The 21865-nt window shown below is 39.6% G+C and overlaps 1 protein-coding gene across 1 annotated transcript in view; it reads right to left on the bottom strand.

The window, feature by feature from the left end:
- The window catches only part of LOC120522452, a 105855-nt gene extending 93893 nt beyond the window's left edge, over positions 1-11962 (bottom strand). The window contains exons 1-2 of the mRNA XM_039743384.1: positions 11476-11962; positions 10716-10929 (exon numbers count right to left, since the gene is read on the bottom strand). Coding sequence (XP_039599318.1) covers positions 10716-10929; positions 11476-11962 — 701 coding nt within the window. The remainder of the gene's footprint in view (positions 1-10715; positions 10930-11475) is intronic.
- Positions 11963-21865: the final 9903 nt, after the last annotated feature.

Genomic DNA, 21865 nt, shown 5'->3' with positions numbered 1-21865 from the left:
TACCTCTATTAAAACACTGTTACATCAGGCAATATCAGAGGACAAAAGGAATATGAATCAGCAATATTAGTTCGAGCCCAAGGAAATCTCATTTACAAATTTATGAAGGAAGTTAATTTTCGGATTAATGAGGTATTGCAACGCAGAGAAGAAGCAAAAAAAAAAAAAATGAGTGAAAAGTCTGTGCTAGAGAGAGCATATCAGTGGTATCATTTAGAAAGTCTAAAACAAGTTCTGTGCGTTCTGCAGCATCCGTGGCTTTCTCTGCGCTTAAAGGTAGAGCTGGAAAAGGCAGAAGCACTGATGAAAAGGCAGACTTTAGAGGAACAGGAAATTAAACCTAAATCTGAAAAGAACAACTTGATCTACAGGCTGTGCTTGCTGCTACTGATGCATAGCGTAAGGTTTTGCAAAAATATGTTACAGACAGCAAGTAACATACAAGGTAACACCAATTAAAAGAACTGTTTCTGTGTAATTGAAATTCAACAGCAGGATTCATGTGCTGCACTTTATTTACTGTCTGTCTCAATTAAGGCGTGTCCACCTAATAACACAGTGAGAGGTGATGCAGACAGACCGGTCTTAGACAGTCTGATGGCTCTGCTAATTCTATAGCTTTGTTTGCTTTAATACAAAGATAGAATTATATTACAGAATCTCTAGTAAAGCAACAAAGATTATCTACATTACCACCTCAAAACATTCTCATCTTCAAAGGAGACCCTCTAACTGTCAGAGCATTTGAACACGGCATACAAAGTAAAACAGACAACAGCAGGGATCGGCTGTACTTTATGGAGCAGTACACCAGTGGCCAGCCCAGGGAGTTAGTGAGAAGTTGTCTTCACATCGACCCAGAGCAGGGTTACTGTGAGGCCAAGAGACTCCTGAAAGGGCATTTTGGAGATGAATATAAAATCTCTGTTGCTTACATAGATAAAGCTTTAAGTTGGCCTACCATTAAAGCAGAAGACAGTGATGTATTTAACTATTATGCCCTTTTGTAACTAGTTGCTGTTGTTCAATGACAGATATGGAATATATGGAAGAGATGGACAAGGCTGCTGATATGAGTGCAATTGTTTCTAAGCTGCCATATAAGCTGAGGGAGAACTGAAGGAATGTGATCTGCAATATTCAACAGAAACAAAAGCGCAGGACTAAATTTAAAGGCAAGGTTGCATCACACCCATTGTTTGGGGTGTCTCCATTAGACATCAAGTCAGAGAAAACAGGGAATAAAAGAAACATTATCACCGCAGCAACACAAGTGAGTGGCCATATGATTGTCAGCACAGATTTAAGCACAAACAAAGAGGGCAAAACACTCCAAATGTTGTTTTAATAAGCCTTGACATTTTGTCAAGGCAAGCATATAATGGATCAGTGTAAAACCTTCAGAAATCATCTTATAAAGAGAAGTTGGATTTTCTCAGAAGCAAGTGTGCTTCACTTGCTTGAAGACTGGGCATACAAGTAAATCCTGTAAGGAGAAATTATGTTGTCATCTTTGTTCATTTATATACCCTACATTGGTGCACATAAAAACTAAAGATAAAGTAACACATAAGGGGAGGAAGCTAAGCCAAAAGTGATCAGTGGATCTGTAGATATAGAAAGTAAAGACTGTGCCGGGACTGGGGTCTTTGTGGACAAAAGGTTAAAATTCTGTTGACTACCATGGGAGAGCAAAACATTGTTCAGAGTACTGTTGCAACAGATCCGAATGTGAACAGTCTGAATGATAACAAATTCATTGGGCTCACTGAAGTTTTCTCTCAAAACGAATTCCAAAACTTAAGAGCACATTGTTTAGTGTCATTACAAGGCACAATCACATACTGTCTCAATTGCATCAAAGGTACTGGATTCCGTGCATACTAATTCTTTAATCAGAAGAGTCCTGTCCAAGTATACAACCTGTCGCAGCTTCCATAGTACAACAAGTCATCAACTTATGATGGACCTACCTAGAAACAGAGTCCTTCCAGATGAACCACCACTTACCAGAACTGGAGTGGACTACTTAGCCCCATACCAAATCAGACATAGAAGAACTACAGCAAAGAAAAAATGCTGGCATATTTACCTGCTTAGTCATCTGGACAGTCCATTTATAGTGGATATAATAAGTCTGCACATCTCTGCCAAAATGGCAGTATTGTGTGATACAAAATAAAACCAAGACAAATCATGTTAGAACTTATTCCACCTTTATTGCAATCTATACAAAGAAGGTGAAAACAAATTAAAAACTGTTTAGTGAAAAGGAAATCAAATCCTACAAAACCTGGTTGCATTAGTGTGCAGACCCTTTAATAATCAAGGATGTGGCAGTGTTCAAAATGAAACAATCACAATGAGGCTTATCTCAAACAGTAGTTGCTATATAGCTGTCATCAATTAAAGTAGCTCTGATTGAGCTCAGATAAAGTTTAGCTGTTCCTATAGGATTATTCTGATATCCTTTTGGTTGCAACACACTCCAAAAGCCATGGCCAGCAAAGAGCTTTTATAACATGAACAGAATCTCATCATTGAAGGTATCAGTCAGGGCAGGGTATAAAAAGTATCCAAACCATTAAACATCCCATGGAGTGCGGAGAAAACAGTCATCAACAAGTGAAGAAAGTACTGTATGGGTCAAAAGTGACCAAGAGGTATTATGATTGCAAATCTCTTTGAATGCATAAGTTCTCCATAGTCGGACTCTCAAAAACTCCGATATTATGCAGTGATTGAATGTTGATATTGCATCATTTGCATATGTGAGAGAAACAGTAACGAGGAAATGTTTGAAGATAATTATTATATGTCAATTTCACAGAATTTTGTGATTAAACTAAGATAGTAAGTTTATTTGAGAGATGTTAAAGTAATTTATATTTTGATAATTGGGGTTGCATAATAAGGTTATAATTATGTTATCGCCATCACACTCTAGTGGGCACACTGGGGCTGTAGGGTTTTGTTCCAACCAGATTTCTAATCAGATACAACACCTGATAGCACTCATCTCATTTAATCAGCTGGCATTATTTTTCTTTTTCTACATTCAGAAAAGCACAACAGTGTGATCTTTACATTTATAAGACATTTAGACATATTTCTGCTTTTGCGATAGATTTAAATTCTTAACTCTCTGTTGTTGATTTCATTATATTTTGTCCTTTCTCTGTGTAGTTTTTCCCTTCGTTTGTATGTTATTAATGACAACTAAATCAGAGCAGACTGTTTCCTTTTAGGGGCGATAGCTCCCTAGTTGGAATAAGTTCTTTTGTAATTGCGGCATTTTAAGTAACCGAAAACTATATAGATATGATATTAAAAGGCTTATACTTCTCCCATAGTGATATGGTGGTAAAATCACATAAGAGAAAATAACTTAGCTTTATTTACTGATGATTTACGCGCCATTACAGACGGGAAGCCATAGCAAGACAATAGCAAGGTGGGATCTTGATCTAAACAGTCTGCCATTTTTCATCGCTGCGATGGAAGGATTTTCAGGACAGATGACGATATCGTCCATCTGTCCGTCGGCTTCAAAGTATTTGGCTGCTGTCCAAGTCTTATATACTGGTTCCTCTACGTGCAGGCCCTTACTTAGTTTCCAAACAAGGGAAGGAGAGGATGCCATTTCATCTCTAACATACAGAAATAGTACAATGCCCATTTTCGTAGTTGTACCTTCTCTCTTCAAATGCATTCCTAGCAATTCTAAATGCTGACAGCCCCTGTGTGCTAACTTTGGCCTGGCCTGTACCTGTGAATTGATTTATAAAATAATTTTTGTGCAGAGCACAGTGACATTAAACTTATATTCTTATTACACAGACACACTGGCAAACAACACTGAATAATCAAAGGCTGTAACTACTGTAGAATCAGACTCACTAATTAGTAAAAATGGATTACTTAAACAATTAGAACACCTAGAAAAGTAGAATGAAAATCAAGATAAAAATATTATTCCTATATAACTGCTTGGTACATTTTAATATATATATATATATATATACTAGCAAAATACCCGCGATTCGCAGTGGCTAAGTACTGCTTTAAAATTTTTATTAAGAAGAAAATTAAACCTTTTAAACTGAGGGATAATATACCAATAATTAATTGTTAAGGATCTCTTTGTATACCACATTGTGAGTTCGGCCCTCTGGTTGTAATATGACGACGCTGTGCTGAGCTTACTCTTGAGCATGAGTTTCATGGTTTCATTCAATGACGACAGTATTTGTAGGACTTGTTGTGTTGAAGTGACATTTGGCATCTGTCAAGCGTTGTAAGCACACAACCGGTTTCATCGATAAAATCACATCCAGCTTTTGAGAGTTTAAACATTCATAAACATCAAAGTGTCCACTACTGAAATCGTCACCTGTCAATCTAAGATGTTTAAGAGGCATTGGCGGTTGTCGAAAGGTGTAAAATATTTGGCCATTTCGGTACACTTGAAAGCGACAACCGAACAATTCAGCGGCAGCCATCAACTCACATGCAGAACCATAGGTGAAGGGCTTAAGCATTTCACTCTTCTAGTGCTCCTGTGTAGTCTAATTATCTCCTGTACCGTCATCAGTCCACACCTTGAACCTGTCCCAGTCATTCAATACATAAGACACAATGTTCCTCCAGATATCAAGAGTGAGCCTGATATGGCCGTGCGATATGTAACAAAGAGAATGGAAAGGTAGGTGGTATCTCCGGGCATGGAAACAACTCAGTAAGTGACAGTTCTTTGATCGATAGTGATCACCTCGATAGACATGTTAATGGGGTAATGTTGGAATGATAAAGGAAATGGGTACCTGAACAATGTAAAGTAAGTCTAAAATACCTACACAATAACTATAATCGTAATAAACAAACAATAAAACAGCGGAGAAGCCGTGGATTAAATAAAAAGGCTGTAGTTATCAGCAGGGAGACGTGAATCCCGTGGCAAAGCAAGGAAGGGAATGTAGAGACTGGAGCGACGGACGGCCTTGTATAGGCAGGCAGCCAACAACGTGGGAGGCGTTGGGATGGGGACCCAACCTCACACGGTGACCAAGCTGCAGGCTATGGGCGATATATGTACGTAAAGTAGGATTCAGTTAGTGTTGGGAACCCGCGTACCAAATTTCTTGAAGATGGCCCCATAAGTAACAAAGACCGTCGAAAAGTTCAATATGGCGGCCGACAGTGGCGTCATACCACGAAATAAGTACATATATTGGTTTTGATTAGCAGGGAAGCCGGCAACCAAATTTCGTGAAGATGGGGCCATGAATAAGAAAGTTCAACATGGAGGACGTCGTCGACCGTTATGACCGTTCCGCGTAGAATTTCGAAATGAAACCTGCTTAACTTTTGTAAGTAAGCTGTAAGGAATGAGCCTGCCAAATTTCAGCCTTCTACCTACACGGGAAGTTGGAGAATTAGTGACATTGGAAAGTTCAATATGGTGGCCGACAGTGGCATCATACCACTGAAATAAGTATGTACATCGGTTTTGGTTAGCGCAGGGAAGCCACCTACCAAATTTTTTGAAGATGGGGTCAGCCTTCTAGCTACACGGGAAGTTGGAAAATTAGTGACGTTGGAAAGTTCAATATGGCGGCCGACAGTGGTGTCATACCATCGAAATAAGTATGTACATCAGTTTCGGTTAGCGCAGGGAAGCCACCTACCAAATTTCGTGAAGATGGGGCCATAAATAAGAAAATTCAACATGGCGGGCATTGTCGACCGTTATCGACTTTTATGACCGCTTCGTGTAGAATTTCGAAATGAAACCTGCCCAACTTTTGTAAGGAAGCTGTAAGGAATGAGCCTGCCAAATATCAGCCTTCTACCCATACGGAAGTTGGAGAATTAGTGATGAGTCAGTCAGTCAGTCAGTGATTCAGTCAGTGAGGGCTTTGCCTTTTATTAGTATAGATATATATATATATATATATATAGTGGAGCCGACCGGACACAGACAGGCGGACATGTTGTTTTTCACCACCACGCCTTTTATTTACAATATTTACAATAGTTATTGGTCACTAAGACCCAGTCCAAAAGTGCACAAACCCCAACACTCACAGTCCTGGCCACACAATGCCTTTCTTGGCCGCCTCCACACACCTCTCGTGCCTTGTCCTTCTTCCCCCCGACTCCAGCTCTCGACTGAAGGGAGGCGGCCCCTTTATTCTCTCCCGGATGAGCTCCAGGTGGCTTCCAGCATTCCCTCGTTGCCACGTCCCAGTGTGGCGGAAGTGCCGGCTGTTCTCCGCATCTCTCAGGTGTCCTTCCTAATCTTCCCCAGCACTTCCTGGTGTGGCGGAAGTGCTGAGGAACAGGTCCCCAAGGCATTGGGGCGCCTCCTGGCAGTGACCACGGGCCCCTGCAGGTGGGGCTTCCATGCCCTTAACCCGTGGCCCCAAAGCAACCCGGAAGGCAGCCCCACATGATCCCAGTTGGGCACACGCCCACTTCCGTCCTTCAAGGCCCCGGCCGGGTCATGGCCCCTGGCATCCTCGACACTATATATATATATATATATATATATATATATATACAGTAATCCCTCCTCGATCGCGGGTGTTGTGTTCCAGAACCCCCCGCGATAGGTGAAATCAGCAAGTAGAAACCATATGTTTGTATGATTATTTTTATATATTTTAAGCCCTTAGAAACTCTCCCACACTGTTTATAAATATTCTCCGCACAGTTATACAGTAAACCCTTGTTTATCGCGTTAATCCGCTCCAGACAGATAAATGAATTTCCACGAAGTAGAATTCTTTATTTATAAATCTAATATTTTCGCAGTTAGAGCATAGAAAACATGTTTACGACCTTCTAAATACGTTTTTAACATTATTAGAGCCCTCTAGACATGAAATAACACCCTTTAGTCAAAAGTTTAAACTGTGCTCCATGACAAGACAGAGATGACAGTTCTTTCTCACAATTAAAAGAATGCAAACATATCTTCCTCTTCAAAGTGCGCGTAAGGAGCGGAGAATGTCAGAGAGAGAGTAAAGTAAACAATGAAAAATCAATACGGGCTGTTAGAGCTTTTATATGCAAGCACCGATAAAGCAGCGGCAATGAAGGGATCAATGCGAAGGTAGCCTTTCAGCATTTTTACAGGAGCGTCCATTATCTTCTAAGCAAACAGCCTCTGTGCAAAGCCCTCTGCTCACATCTCCTCCGTCAAGCGCAGAGAACGCCAGAGAGAGAGAGAGAGAGAGAGAGAGAGCCGAGATTAAAGCAAACAATCAAAAATCAATAAGTGTGCTTTTGGACGCACCTCGATAAAGCGGCATTTCTTAGAGGAGCGTCGGTATCCACTAGGCAAATAGCTTCTGTGCAAACAGCACCTCTGCTCACACCCCTCCGTCCAGGCGCAGAGAATGTCAGAGAGGGTGAGATAGAGGCAGAGACAAGCAAGCAATCAAGCTCAGCGCAGGAGGCATATCTTATAGCATTGAGGAGTTTTAGTTAATATGTAATACGTGCTCTGATTGGGTAGCTTCTAAGCCATCCGCCAATAGCGTCCTTTGTATGAAATCAACTGGGCAAACAAACTGAGGAAGCATGTACCATAAATTAAAAGACCCATTGTCCGCAGAAATCCAGAATCAGCTTAAAAATCCATAATATACATTTACATATGCTTACATATAAAATCCATGATAGAGCAAAACCGAAAGTCAAAGCATACAGCAAGGGATCACTGTATATATATATATATATATATATATATATATATATATATATATATATATATATATATATATTTTTACCAAACTTAGTTTTCTAATTTCTATATTGTTCCCAAAACACAAAACTTGGGAAATAACACATCACTTAATTAGCCCAGGAGTTCAATTAAAACAGAAGCTGATGAGAACAAAAACCTGCAGCCACAGGGGTCCCCAGGACTGAGGTAGGAAACACTGGCTTAGAGTCCACTATGACTCCTAAATCCTTCTCATAAGGTGTACTCTCGATTTTCCACTGCCCATTGTGTATTCAAACCTAACATTTTTACTTCCTATGTGTAATTCTTTACATTTACTGACATTACATTTCATCTGCCACAAATCTGCCCAAGTCTGTCTGCTATCCAAGTCCTTCTGTGATGATATAACGGATTCCAAATTATCTGCTAATCCACCTATCTTGTTATCACCTGCAAACTTAACCAACATGTTACTTATATTCCTATCTAAATCATTTAAATATATTAAAATAGCAGTAGCCCGAGCACTGAACCCGGCTGGTCACCACTCTTAACATCGGCCAGTTCTGATGAGGTTCCTCGCACCATCACCCTCTGCTTCCTGTGTCTGTGCCAATTCTGCACCCATCTAAAAACATCACCCGGAACTGCCACTTCTTTTAACTTGATGCCCAACCTCTCATGTGGCACCTTATCAAATGCTTTCTGAAAGTCCAGATAAATAATATCATAAGCTCCATTTTGATTGTATCCTTTTGTTGCCTCCTCATAGAATTCCAACATGTTAGTAAAACATGACCTCCCTCTTCTGAACCCATGCTGACTGTTCAGAATAACTCCTGTCCTTGCCATGTGTTGCTCAATCTTATCCTTAATAATTCCTTCCATTAATTTTCCTGTGATGTACATTAAGCTTACTGGATATGCCCTGTCACCTTTTCTTTATAATGGGATAATATATGTCATTTTCCAGTCCTTCAGAATTTCTCCAGTATGCACAGTGACTTCCTAAAAATATGTGTCAAGGGTTTATATATGTACTCACTAGCCTCCTTAAGAACATGAGGATAAATATTATCTGGTCCTGGTGATTTGTTTGATTTCATCTTATTTAATCTGAGCAGCACTTCTCCCTCTACAATTTCCAAATCCCTCAGTACCTCCTTAGTAGTCCCTGTTACCACTCTGAGGTTATCCACTTGCTCACTTGTAAACACCTCAGAAAAATGTAAGTTTAGGGCATCTGCTATTTCATTGTCTGTATCTTTTAATTCCCTTTACTATTTCTGATGCACTTCACCTCCTACCTTGACTGTTCTTTTACTACTTTTTCCTGGTCAATTATACTTTTTCTTCATATTGTTTTTCCTAAGTATCTAAGATTAGTAGTTCTCTTTCTAAATAAAGCCTCCTCCCTTTGACTGGTATGCAGTCTATTTGTCTTCAAGTGGCAAGTGCCAGCTTCTAATTGGCAACACTGTTGGGTGATGGCAGGAAACTGGCAAGCAGCAAGCTGGGCTATGAATTGGTGCCATGTGTAAAGCTGGAAGTTCATGTCAACAGCATCCTCCCAGTGTCTACAGCATAATGACACAGAGCTTGTGGAAGAATAATTTAAGGTAAAATAGCATTCGTTTTGTTAATAAATGTCAGAAACCTGTTTAGGCTCACCAGGAAACCAGATAAAGGTCAAGTGAACAAATAATGTACAAGAGGAACGGTTGATGTAATATACAAAATGAACTGAAGGATGACTATGAGATGACTAAGAAATCAGCAGATGTCCTATAAATGAGAATGGACAATTGTTATACACACAGAAATTTCAAGGGTGGTGGCACAACTCAAAGGTATAAGAAGAACAAGAATAAAACATAACAGACTTTTATTTTATACAAATCATTTGGGTGTAAACCAATGAACCAACCAGAGTATAACCAACCAATATATACATTGATTGACACTGTATGTAAATTCAGTAGTTTATAAAATGAACCTCTATTCTTTGTTTTCTTGGATCATTCTGACCAGGCTGTAACAGACTGCTTTTTGAAGAATACTCCGCCCAAGGCATTTTGCGAGGAGTAAGTAAAAAGATACAATGAACAGCTTTTCTCCTGCCTGAATACTGAATTGTCCTGTTAGATGATGTTTCTTTCTTTAATAAGATGTTAAATTTCAACCACAAGCTGCAAATTGTAAACTTTTATCTTCTAGCCTGGAACTGAGGACAACTGAGGATTATATATTTTTATTAAAAAGCTTTATGCCCATGTTGCTGTTGAACATTAAACAGGGATTTCTAGTGATGTGTCATTGCCAATTATTATCTTGTGAATTATATCAAGGAAGAGACTGGGAGGCATGAGTTTATTGGAATCTCCTGCAGTTTGAGTAGATTCCTTTGATTTTAATGTAGATCATTTTAACTGGGTAAGGCAAGAAAGAAAAATCACTAAGCTACCACTAAATGGAAAGGACACCAGACTAAAATTAGATTTAGAGAGAATACAGAGAAACATAGGATATACTGTAGAACAGCAAAATTGTGTCCATCTCCTCAGATACGAAGTTATCAATGGTGTAACCTCAACTTTTTTCAGCAGGTCACATAACACACTTTTAAGAAACGCGTCTCTTCCTGGAAGAGATTGAGCCACCCCATGTCTGCAATTATTTCCCTATCAATATTAGAGTATCACCAGTTGTCTCAGCACTTAAACTTCTTACTATATAAGAACATAATCTTTTCAGAACAACATTTAAAGTATGCACATTCCTTTTAATTAATGACTAATTTAAGTGATTGTTAAATTGTTTTCTCATTTCTGCCTTATCTGGAACCTGTGGTGGCACCTGAACTTAGAAACGCCATCTCAGAACAAGAACCCAGCTGGTTTATCTTTGTGGAATTCTTTTGCAAAGCATGTTCAGCATTATATTAGCATGACTGATTCATGTAATCATTTGACAAACTTACCCAAATGCTCTGGAACTTTCTGTACATTCAAAAAGCAGTTTGTAGCCAAGGTTGAGGAGACCAAAGTCAGTAATTTCTAAATCTGAATACTTTTCTTTGAATGCTTCATTCACTACATAGATCACTGCATGGCTCTGGTATGGATCAATGTCCTCATCCTTCAGACAGAACTCAGAATTGATGGCCTCCAAAACCTGCACACACCCTTTGTTGACTGGGCCTCATATAAGCACTGGCAAGCAAACAAAACAATTTCTTCTTCTCCAACGTCCACTTCTGCTGATTGAATAAACTCAGTTATGTTATGGAATAGAGGCTCTGAGATGACTTTTGGGAGGTCTTCCTGAAATAGACTTGTCATTAATTTAAAATTCTTTCTATCAAGAAATCCATACAGAAAAAATATAACATACTTAAGGTGATTTTCACCAGCATTAAAGTAACGCTGAAACATGCCCCTGATGTTGTTTTTATTTTCCAAAATCCAAAGAGCAGCAAAAACTCTTGCATTGTGTTATGGAGGAAGGCAAAGCAGGTTTCTTTGGAGGTTAGTGTATCATCAACACTGGTGGATACTAAGAAACAATGTTTGATGGACTCACAATGCATTTCTTCCAGTTGACAATCAATAAGGTTTACGCTTTTACTTATTATGCCATCAAAAGCTTTTCTGGCTAAGATCATTACGCCAAATTTATTTTGTGTAATGTAGTTGTCAACCTTTCCCTTTTAGAACATGCCATCTTTAACATGTGCTGACCAACACAGTAGCGGAATATGTGCACATAGAGCTTGGTCACAGTGCTTGGAGGCATCATGGAGGAGATTTTCTGTTGTAATCCTATGCAGTCTTTATTGAACATGCAGCATACAACTACGAATGCATACTGTGGGACATGACAGAGACTGAAGACATTGATGTTTTTCTTGTAGATTTCCATAATTTCCTCAAGCACTGATTGCCCTTCAAGTGTAGTCTTGAAATATTCAGAAATGGATTTTTCACTAAATCCTTGCACTTTCATTGTACAGTCTGCCCAGTCTGATAGCTCACATTCATCTGCAGAAGATCGACAAGTAACAATAACCTTGGCTTCTTTCAGATAAGATTTTTCTAATATTCTATCAATAATTTGTTCAATCTTCTGATCATGAAATGTCTGCTGTATTTCATCAAAGCTATCAAATATGATTAGCACATTGGCTTTTCCATTCTCAATATCATTTAAAAGGTCATTTTCAATCATTTTGTCTGGTTTACAGTAACTGAACAGTAATGATCTCATATCTGTAGAGTCCCCAACTTGGCGACCTTTTTGCATCAAAATAAAAACATAGAGAGTGTCCTCATCGCTCTCAGTCCACAGATTCAGTAACTGGAGGACACAGAAGGTTTTCCCAATTCCAGGTTTCCCACCAGTAGGATCTTCTTTTCTTTCATGGTCAGCAGATTCATAACATTAATTGGCTTTTCTTCTTTAGGAATGTACCTTTTACACTTCTTTTTACGTGACTTTTGGTATTTGCTTTCAGGGTAAATATCAGACACATCACTCACCAGAATAAGTGGTGTATATTTAAACTGAAGCTCCTTCACATAATCGGCTAGTAGCTTTCTGCTCTCTTTCCACTTTGATTCCACAATTTCTCTAAGCTGCTAATTTAAGTTGTGCTCTATAAGGTCCTGAAGCTGAAAATGAAAAACATTAGAGTTAGTTTATTTATTAAGGACAACACTTGGCAAGCCCTATTTTCCTGTGGCTTAATCTTTGAGACTATCCGACTACCTAAAAGGCAGTCGAGGACCTCATTTTTCTTCAAATTCCCACACAAACTCACTTAATGACACAGACTCCATGACACCATTTACAGTAAATGCACAGCTGACTGGATTGCACTTGTTTGGAACTATGGGAGATTCTGCACACTGCTCACACAGAGCTCATAATTTAGCGCCAAAGAGAAAATTCTACCACAAGCAATCACTTGCTATGTTATACCAAAATACAGACCACTCTGTGGTCAAATGTCAGACTGTCACATTCACTCAGGCTGGCTCTGGTGTCAAAATCAGGAGAGGCCATGGTAAAACAAAAACCTAGAAAATGAAAAAAGGGTACGAAGGAAGGACAGACAGACAGAAATTTGAAAACACAGTGAGGAAAAGGTAGCTGAACATGGTAGATGATTCATAAATGATTAAAAACAGCAAAATAAACAAGTGAACATGAAACTGACACATGCTTGATGGTGCTGACATGGGCAGGGAGGCACAGTGCTGTGTCAAGAAGCGCAGGCCTTAATCTTTTAAATGTTTTACCCACAATCATATGACTGTTGCTTATGTAAGTAATAAGAAGCATAGGTGAAGGGCTTAAGCATTTCACTCTTCTAGTGCTCCTGTGTAGTATAATTATTTCCTGTACCGTCATCAGTCCACACCTTGAACCTGTCCCAGTCATTCAATACATAAGACACAATGGATATCAAGAGTGAGCCTGATATGGCGTGCAATATGTAACACAGAGAATGGAAAAGGCAGGTGCCATCTCCGGCATGGAAACCACTTGGTAAGTGACAGTTCTTTGATCGATGGTGATCACCTCGATAGACATGTTAATGGGGTACGGTTGGAGTGATAAAGGAAATGGGTACCTGAGCAATGTAAAGTAAGTCTAAAATACCTACACAATAACTATAATCGTAATAAACAAACAATAAAACATCGAGAAGCCGTGAATTAAATAAAAAGGCTGTAGTTATCAGTAGGAGACGTGAATCCCATGGTGAAGCAAGGAAGGAAATGTAGAGACTGGAGCGACGGACGGCCTTATATAGGCAGGCATCCAACAACGGGAGGCGCTTGGGATGGGGACGCAACTCGCCTCACACGGCACGAGCTGCAGGCTATGGACGTATATAAGTACATAAGTAGGTTCCAGTTATGACCGTTACATATAGAATTTCGAAATGAAACCTACCTAACTTTTGTAAGTAAGCTGTTAGGAATAAGCCTGCCAAATTTCAACCTTCTACCTACACGGGAAGTTAGAGAATTAGTGATGAGTCAGGAGTGAGTCAGTGAGTCAGTCAGTGAGTCAGTCAGTCAGTCAGTCAGTGAGGGCTTTGCCTTTTATTAGTATAGATCGGTAAGTTTAGTGTTCAAGCATTGGGAGATTAGGGTTCAAAATGTTTTCTTATAGGAAGTCTGTTGCTGTCTCTCTCTTGCTCTTTCATGCTGGAAGCAGTTGTGCTGGAGATGCAAACGGTTTGTGACACTCCACTGATTCTGGCAGTTCCTCTTGCTTTTAGACATGGTAAAGTTTTTTTATAAATCTTGTTCTCTTTATCCAGTTTTCAAAAAGAGTTTGTTATTGATTTATATTTGTTTGTGTTTAACAAGTAACAGTTGAGTAATTATTAGATGTTTTAAGCAGCAGCACTATAAATGCAGAAGAAATGTAAAACAGTTTGCGCCATGGTGCTGATTCTGAGAGTTTCTGTTTGCTTTATAGCCTCCCAAGCATTATTGCAGCTTGAAACAGGCAATACATTAAAAGGGAATTTGAATGGTGATCTTTGGTTGTGGTTTAGTTTATTTGACCAGAAAAGACAGAGCATGCCGCCTGAGTTCACATGCATGTGTGCACACCTATTATTATGGCATACAGCAGGAATTGATGTACCTGTGTAAAAGAGAGGGGTTACATGTGCACCCTTTTGTTTCTGCAAAAGATGGCTCCAAAATATGATTAAGTGGTCAAAGCAATCCCTCAAAACTGACATCTTAAATCTTTGAAATGTATGTATCTCTTACATTTATTTAAAGTATATTTGAGGATATGCATAGGTAATATGCAAATACTAATATTTCAGTATTTCAACTATTTAGTTGGCAGGTGTCAAACACGTGTGCTTGGGTGGCAAACAATGGGCTTAACTGGGCATAAAAAGGTGAGTCAGGGATTGACGTTGTGTACTAACGCATCTTCTCCTTCCTCTACAGAGCACTGGAAGGCAAGGTGAGCTAAACCCTAGCCAACTTCCTCATTCCTCTCCAGACCACGCCCTCCTACTGACCTCACTTCTGCCACCAATACCTCTTGCACTTGCCTCTTCCTTTCCACCGCCTATGAAAACCCAGTCTCTGCCCTGTTCTCTCAGTCCCGTATTGGACACAGCCTCTTGTGACTACTTTATATTCCTGCAATATATGGGGTGGATGCCCAAACCTTTTTCATTTTGTTTGCTATACAGGTTAGTTAAGCATAAGTACACCACATGAAAAATGCTTAACTTGACTTTGTTTTTATGATAATTTTGTAAAGTTTGTTTCTTAAAAGGAGAACAGCTGAAGAATGTGAAATAACTAAAACACACTCTGAGCAACATTTCTTTCAAATACTCAACTTCATTAATAAAAGTTTCCTAAAAGTTTTTTTCCTTGTTTTTATAAGTAAAACAGTAAAACAAAGCTTCTGTTTCATTTGAGACTGAAGTGCATTTTCCGTCACAATTTAAATATGTTTAACTTGTTATAACATTTCTACAAACTAGGCTATATATCAATTCCTTAAAATATTTGAAAACTATACATAAAGTATTCAGAATAAGTTACACATTTTGAGTGTTCAATCAAAATACAAATCTGAATATGTTAAGGGCCTTATCAGTATTCAGTATCTGAATTATTTTTAGAGTTTTCTGCCCCACACTGAAGATATGAGTCTGTTATGGAGTCACTGCCCATTGGACAGCAATAGAGAAAAAATCCTTGAGCTGAGATTCAGTCCACTGTTATGCAGACAGTTTAAAGGAGCACACACAGGTGATCGTGGTATGTAAGCAGTTTGAATGTATTTGCATTGATTACATGATCAAACACAAGATTGATTGCATTATCACTGATATTTTAAAAGCTTATATTTAGAGAAGGTACTGACCAAACATGAAACTTGAAGCTTTCAGGCACAAAATTACAGACTTGCAAAACTGAGACTTGGTCTTACCTATGTAAATAACCAACATAACAGATGCAGATAGTTAAAAAGTGAGAGGGGATTTAAAGTGTAAAAATAATTCCTAGTTTAGCAGTCTCAATGGCCATTTAGAATGAGTTTCTTTACCGTACAGTATACATCCTACATGAGGTTGAACTGCTCTACAACTGGATGGCACCACAACCATAAAGATAACACTACTAATATATTTAAATACAGAACAAAACTTAATAGAACACACTTTCAAACTGTTTACATAACTTTACTTGACAAAAGCATATATTAAACATTAAAATTCTACCTTTTTTTCCTCTAGTGGGAGCACTGGTTCTGTTTCAGCCTCACTACAAACCAAGAGTGAGGGCGCTACCTACAACCACATGGTTATTCAGGAAGTGGTCCCTGAGGCAGAGCAGACTCTGAGAGACTGCTTTGGAACTACGACTGGGATATACTGCTGGGGTCACATAGTGAGAATATTGAGAGGTTGTTGACTGCACTACTGACTACATCAACTTCTGTATGGACATTGTAGTTCCAGTAAGAACAGTACGCTGCTATGTTAACAACAAGCCATGGATTACAAGTGACATCAAAGGCCTTTTGAACCAGAAGAAAAGGCTTTTAAAGGCAGTGATCAGCATGAGCTGCAGAAGGAACTCCGAGTCCAGCTCAGGGCGCGAAAGAGCAGTACAGGAGAAAGCTGGAGCAGAAGTTGCAGAACAACAGCATGAAGGAAGTGTGGGATGGGATGAAGATTATCACTGGCTGCAGCTCAAGCGGAGTGCCACCATTAAGAGAGACATAGAGAGAACAAACCAAATGAACAACTTCTTTAACAGGTTTGACCACCCTAACCCACTCTCACCTCAGAGTACTGCACCTCCACCCATCCTTCTGCTGATACCAACATAGGTGAGACATCCCCACCCACAATTACAGCAGCGCAGGTGAGGAGAGAGCTGAGGAGACTCTGTGCCAGCAAAGCAGCGGGTCCAGATGGTGTATTGCCTGTGTGTTGGAGCTGGGGAGTCCTCTACAGTGAATCTTCAACCTGAGCCTGGAACAGGGAGAGTCCCGAGGCTTTGGAAAACATCTTGTATCACCCCAGTCCTAAAGGTATCACGTCCTAGTGAGCTGAGTGACTTTCGCCTGTCGCCTGACGTCACATGTGATGAAGACCATGGAGAGGCTGCTGCTCCACCACCTGAGACCACAGGTCCGCCACGCCCTCGACCCTCTGCAGTTCACATACCAGGAGAAGGGGAGAGGAGGATGCCATCATCTATATGCTACACCGATCCCTCTCCCACTTGGAGATAGACAGTGGTGCTGTAAGAATTATGTTTCTGGACTTCTCTAGCGCTTCAACACCATCCAACCTCTGCTCCTTAGGGACAAGCTGATTGAGATGGGAGTAGACTCACACCTGGTGGCATGGATCGTGGACTATCTTACAGACAGACCTCAATATGTGCGTCTCGGGAACTGCAGGTCTGACATTGTGGTCAGCAGCACAGGAGCACCACGGGGACTGTACTTTCTCCAGTCCTGTTCAGCCAACATACATCAGACTTCCAATACACTCGGAGTCCTGCCACGCAAAAGTTCGCTGATGACACTGCTATCGTGGGCTGCATCAGGAGTGGGCAGGAGGAGGAGTACAGGAAGCTAAGCAAAGAGTTTGTTAAATGGTGCGCTCAAACCACTTACATCTTAACACCAGCAAGACCAAGGAGCTGGTGGTGGATTATAGGAGGCCTAGGCCCCTCGTGGACCCTGTGATCATCAGAGGTGACTGTGCAGAGGGTGCAGACCTATAAATACCTGGGAGTGCAGCTGGATGACAAATTGGACTGGACTGCCAATACTGATGCTCTATGTAAGAAAGGTCAGATCAGACTATACTTTCTGAGAAGGTTGGATCCTTCAACATCTGCAATAAGATGCTGCAGATGTTCTACCAAACGGTTGTGGCGAGCACCCTCTTCTATGCAGCGGTGTACTGGGGAGACAGCATAAAGAAGAAGGACGCCTTTACGCCTGGACAAATTGGTGAGGAAGGCAGGCTGTATTGTAGGCATGGAGCTGAACAGTTTGACATCCGTGGCAGAGCGACGGGCACTGAGCAGGCTCCTGTCAATCACGGAGAATCCACTGCATCCACTGAACAGGATCATCTCCAGACAGAGGAGCAGCTTCAGAGACAGACTGCTGTCACCATCCTGCTCCACTGACCCCACACTATGCGACTCTTCAATTCCACCCGCTGGGGCAGGTAAACGCTAATATTATTCAAAGTTATTGTATGCTTTTACATGCATTTTTATTACTCTTTAATTTAATATTGTTCTTTATCAGTATACTGCTGCTGGATTAGGTGAATTTCCCTTGGGATTAATAAAGTATCTATCTATCTATCTATCTATCTATCTATCTATCTATCTATCTATCTATCTATCTATCTATCTATCTATCTGTCTATCTATCTGTCTGTCTGTCTGTCTGTCTGTCTGTCTGTCTGTCTGTCTAACAAAGTCTGTTTTCTGTACAACCATTGCATGCCTGGGATGCTGCTTTACCCCTCCACAACAAGAGAAGAACACATAATTGTCTCTGACATAATGTGAAACTGACAAACGTAATCAGCACCCATTGTTTATTCCACATGTAAGAAAAATCTTTAAAGTTTGGATTTAACAGAATATTTCAAATAATAACACAAATGAAAATGGCATTGGCAAAATTAACGGACTGTAAGAGCCATTTTCCTAGTTCTATAAAATGTATGAATATTTACTAGATGATAATGCATAAAATATGGGAGGTTCCTATAACCCCCGTGAATAGAATTGAGTTGGTATTTTCCTGTCATCTCTTAACAGTTTTGACTAAAACAATGTTCTCCAGTTAGTGTTTAGCCTCGCCTTGTGTAAGGTACAGAGGCATACGGTTTTTTAAACATGTTCTTGTTTGTGCTCGTGTTCGTTTGAGCGCGCGACCGTGTCTGGGCGCATGTCTATGTGCCAACGCCTATGGGTCTTTTGAGTGTGAAGTAACCAAAATAAAAGATTTAAGTGTTGAACCGTATGTTTAAGGCATACAGAAGAAGAAATTAAGAACCTTTAAGTATAGAAATAACCAAAGCTTCTTAAGAAAAGCTAAGTTTATAGAAGATAAATTTTTCCTTTTTTGCCTTTTATTCTGTGTGTAACTATTTTTTGGTTTTATTCTTGTGTGGATTATTTGCTTTTAACTTTCACTAAATATTTTAAAACAAACTTTTGACTGTGAGATTTCTTTCACACGCTGCCTTACCCGTGCCTGACTTCGCTTATACATCGGCGCTACAGGGACCTTTAACCTCATATTTTGTTGCACCCCTGCAACTCTTGAATTTTCAATAAATCTTTACTTGTTATTTGTTCTTTAATTGTTAATGGAACTTTTTTACACTATCCCTTTGTGTATATTTTTGTATGTACAGTAATCCTCTCCTCGATCAAGGGGTTATGTTCCAGACCCCCCTGCGATAGGTGAAAATCCGCGAAGTAGAAACCATATATTTGTGTAGTTATTTTTATATATTTTAAGCCCTTATAAACTCTCCCAAACTGTTAACATTATTAGAGCCCTCTAGACATGAAATAACACCCTTTAGCCAAACGTTTAAACTGTGCTCCATGACAAGACAGAGAGGACAGTTCTTTCTCACAATTAAAAGAATGCAAACATATCTTATCTTCAAAGGAGCCATCAGGAGCAGAGAATATCAGAGAGAGAGAGAGAGAGAAAAAGCAAACAATCAAAAATCAATACGTGTGCTTTTAAGTATACAGAAGCACCGCGATAAAGCTGCATTTTGTGGAGGAGCCTCCGTATCCTCTGTGCAAACAGCCCTCTGCTCACACCCTCCGCCAGGCAGAGAGAGTGAGAAAGATAGAGAGAAGCAAACAAGCGCCACGCGGGAAGCATATCTTATATCATTGAGGAGTTTTAGTTAATATGTAATACATGCTCTGATTGGGTAGCTTCTAAGCCATCCGCCAATAGCGCCCCTTGTATGAAATCAACTGGGCAATCTAACTGAGGAAGCATGTAACCTAAATTAAAAGACCCATTGTCCGCAGAAAGCGTGAACCAGCTAAAAATCCATGATATATATTTAGATGTGCTTACATTTAAAATCCGCGATAGAGTGAAGCCGAAAAGTCGGCAGCGATATAGCGAGGGATTACTGTAAAGCCTTAGTCACATTATTGGGTCTGTATAGGCCATAAACATGAATCTTGGTTTGGGGCTAAGCTGCTTTGGACTGTTATAGCCAAAACTTTTAGATAACACCTCTGTGGGAGTGTAGGTCTGACTTTTATTCCTGAGACCTTTCACCTCTTTCCATCAGAAAATAAAGTATACATTGTTTCAAATGTCTGAGCAAATTCTGCCTTCAAGCACTGTTGACGAGAATCAGGGACAGAAGAAGGAAGGACCCATTGTTGAAGATTCAGTCCTCCGAAATCCTGCCAGCTAGATATGTAGCAGAGATTAGTAGTCAACCACAGTGTGCTGCTTACCATGATGAACAGCAAGGTTTCTCACATAACCTAAACAGTGAACCAGTTACTAACAATCACAGGTGAGCATCGTTTGGTTAGGGTTCATATTGGAACCAATTAAATTGGAAATACCAATGCATATTCTCCGGAACAAAATTAAGGAACTTGGAGACAAGCTAAAGGTCAAATCAGAATCAGTAATTTTTCAGAGCATAAGTTCATATTCAACCCTAATGCCTGGATGAAGGCCTTGTGTGAATAAAATGTTTTATTTTACTCAGCCACTGGAACGTCTTTCACTATAAACATTTCCTTAACGAAGAGACAAACCACATCACACAAGAGAAATGGACAAACATTCTAGGAGTTAGAATCTTCAGGGAAGTATGCAGACATTCAAACTAGATTGTGTGAAGGGAAAACATCCAACTTATTTAAAGAAAAACACAAAAAGTAACTTTCCTCATTTAAAATGTTTTCTCCTTAAAATGAGAAGCATTAGAAATAAAACACATGAACTACAGTGATACAGTTGGGATGACAGAGTCAAGGCTAAATAAGAGTGATGGAGAGGAATATAATATTAGCGGCTACACCTGCTTCAGCAGAGACAGAGAAGGAAGGAAGGAAAAGAGAGGATGTTGTGCTCTAAGTGGAAAATAACATTTAGGCCCTCAAATTCATGTAAAAATCACTGTAGGTTAAGCCAATAAGGAAGAAAGCCAGAGATCTGTTTATTGGAATTTGCTACAGGCCACTAAATTCTGATATGGTAGATAATAATATTATTTAATCTAATAAGATATAATGTATGTACAACAAAGAGGACGTGAGTGGTCATGGCTGATTTTAACTTTTTTAAATATTGCTTGGAAAGCCGCTATCAGGAATACAAAAGAGGAAGCTGAAATGGTGCAGATGGCAAATGACTGCTTCTTCACCCAGTTTGTCTCAAGCACAACACATGGCAATGCATCTGCAGATCTTATGTTTTGAAAAATAAAGACAGAGTTAACAAGAACAGAAGTTACTGAGAAATTAAGCAACGGTGATCACAACATGGTCAAGTTTGAGATAATCTTTGAGAACACACAAATGTACAATAAAACAAAGACTTATAACTTGAGGAAAGCAGACTTTATGGGGAAAAGGAACTATCTACAAAAAATCAAATGGGAAAGTAAAAACTCAGCAATTATAAAAACAGTTGGTGTCACTTCAGAGATCTTCTGAACCAGGCTCAAAATAAGTTTCCTCCAAAAGAAATGAAACAAAACCTAAAATAATCTGCCAAAATGGATGAGATATTACTTATTTCTCACTTCTGCTGTCCCTTTAGTAATATCAAAAGGCAAGTTTACAGGGGATATTATAGTCATAGGGGACTTTAATTATCAAATATTAACTGGGATAACCTTACAGATGGAGGAGCACAAGAGCAGGAGTTTTAGAAGTAATCAGCGACTGTTTTTAACACAGCATGTTAAAGAGCCAACACGGGTGAAGCCTGTCTGGATTTAGTATTCTGTAATAATCAGGATAGAATTGAGGGTGTAGAGGTGATTGAACCACTAGGGTCAAGTGACCATAATGT

Source organism: Polypterus senegalus, unplaced genomic scaffold (genome assembly GCF_016835505.1).
Source record: "Polypterus senegalus isolate Bchr_013 unplaced genomic scaffold, ASM1683550v1 scaffold_5094, whole genome shotgun sequence".
Taxonomy (NCBI): Eukaryota; Metazoa; Chordata; class Cladistia; order Polypteriformes; family Polypteridae; genus Polypterus; species Polypterus senegalus.
This window is presented reverse-complemented; position numbering and strand designations above follow the sequence as displayed.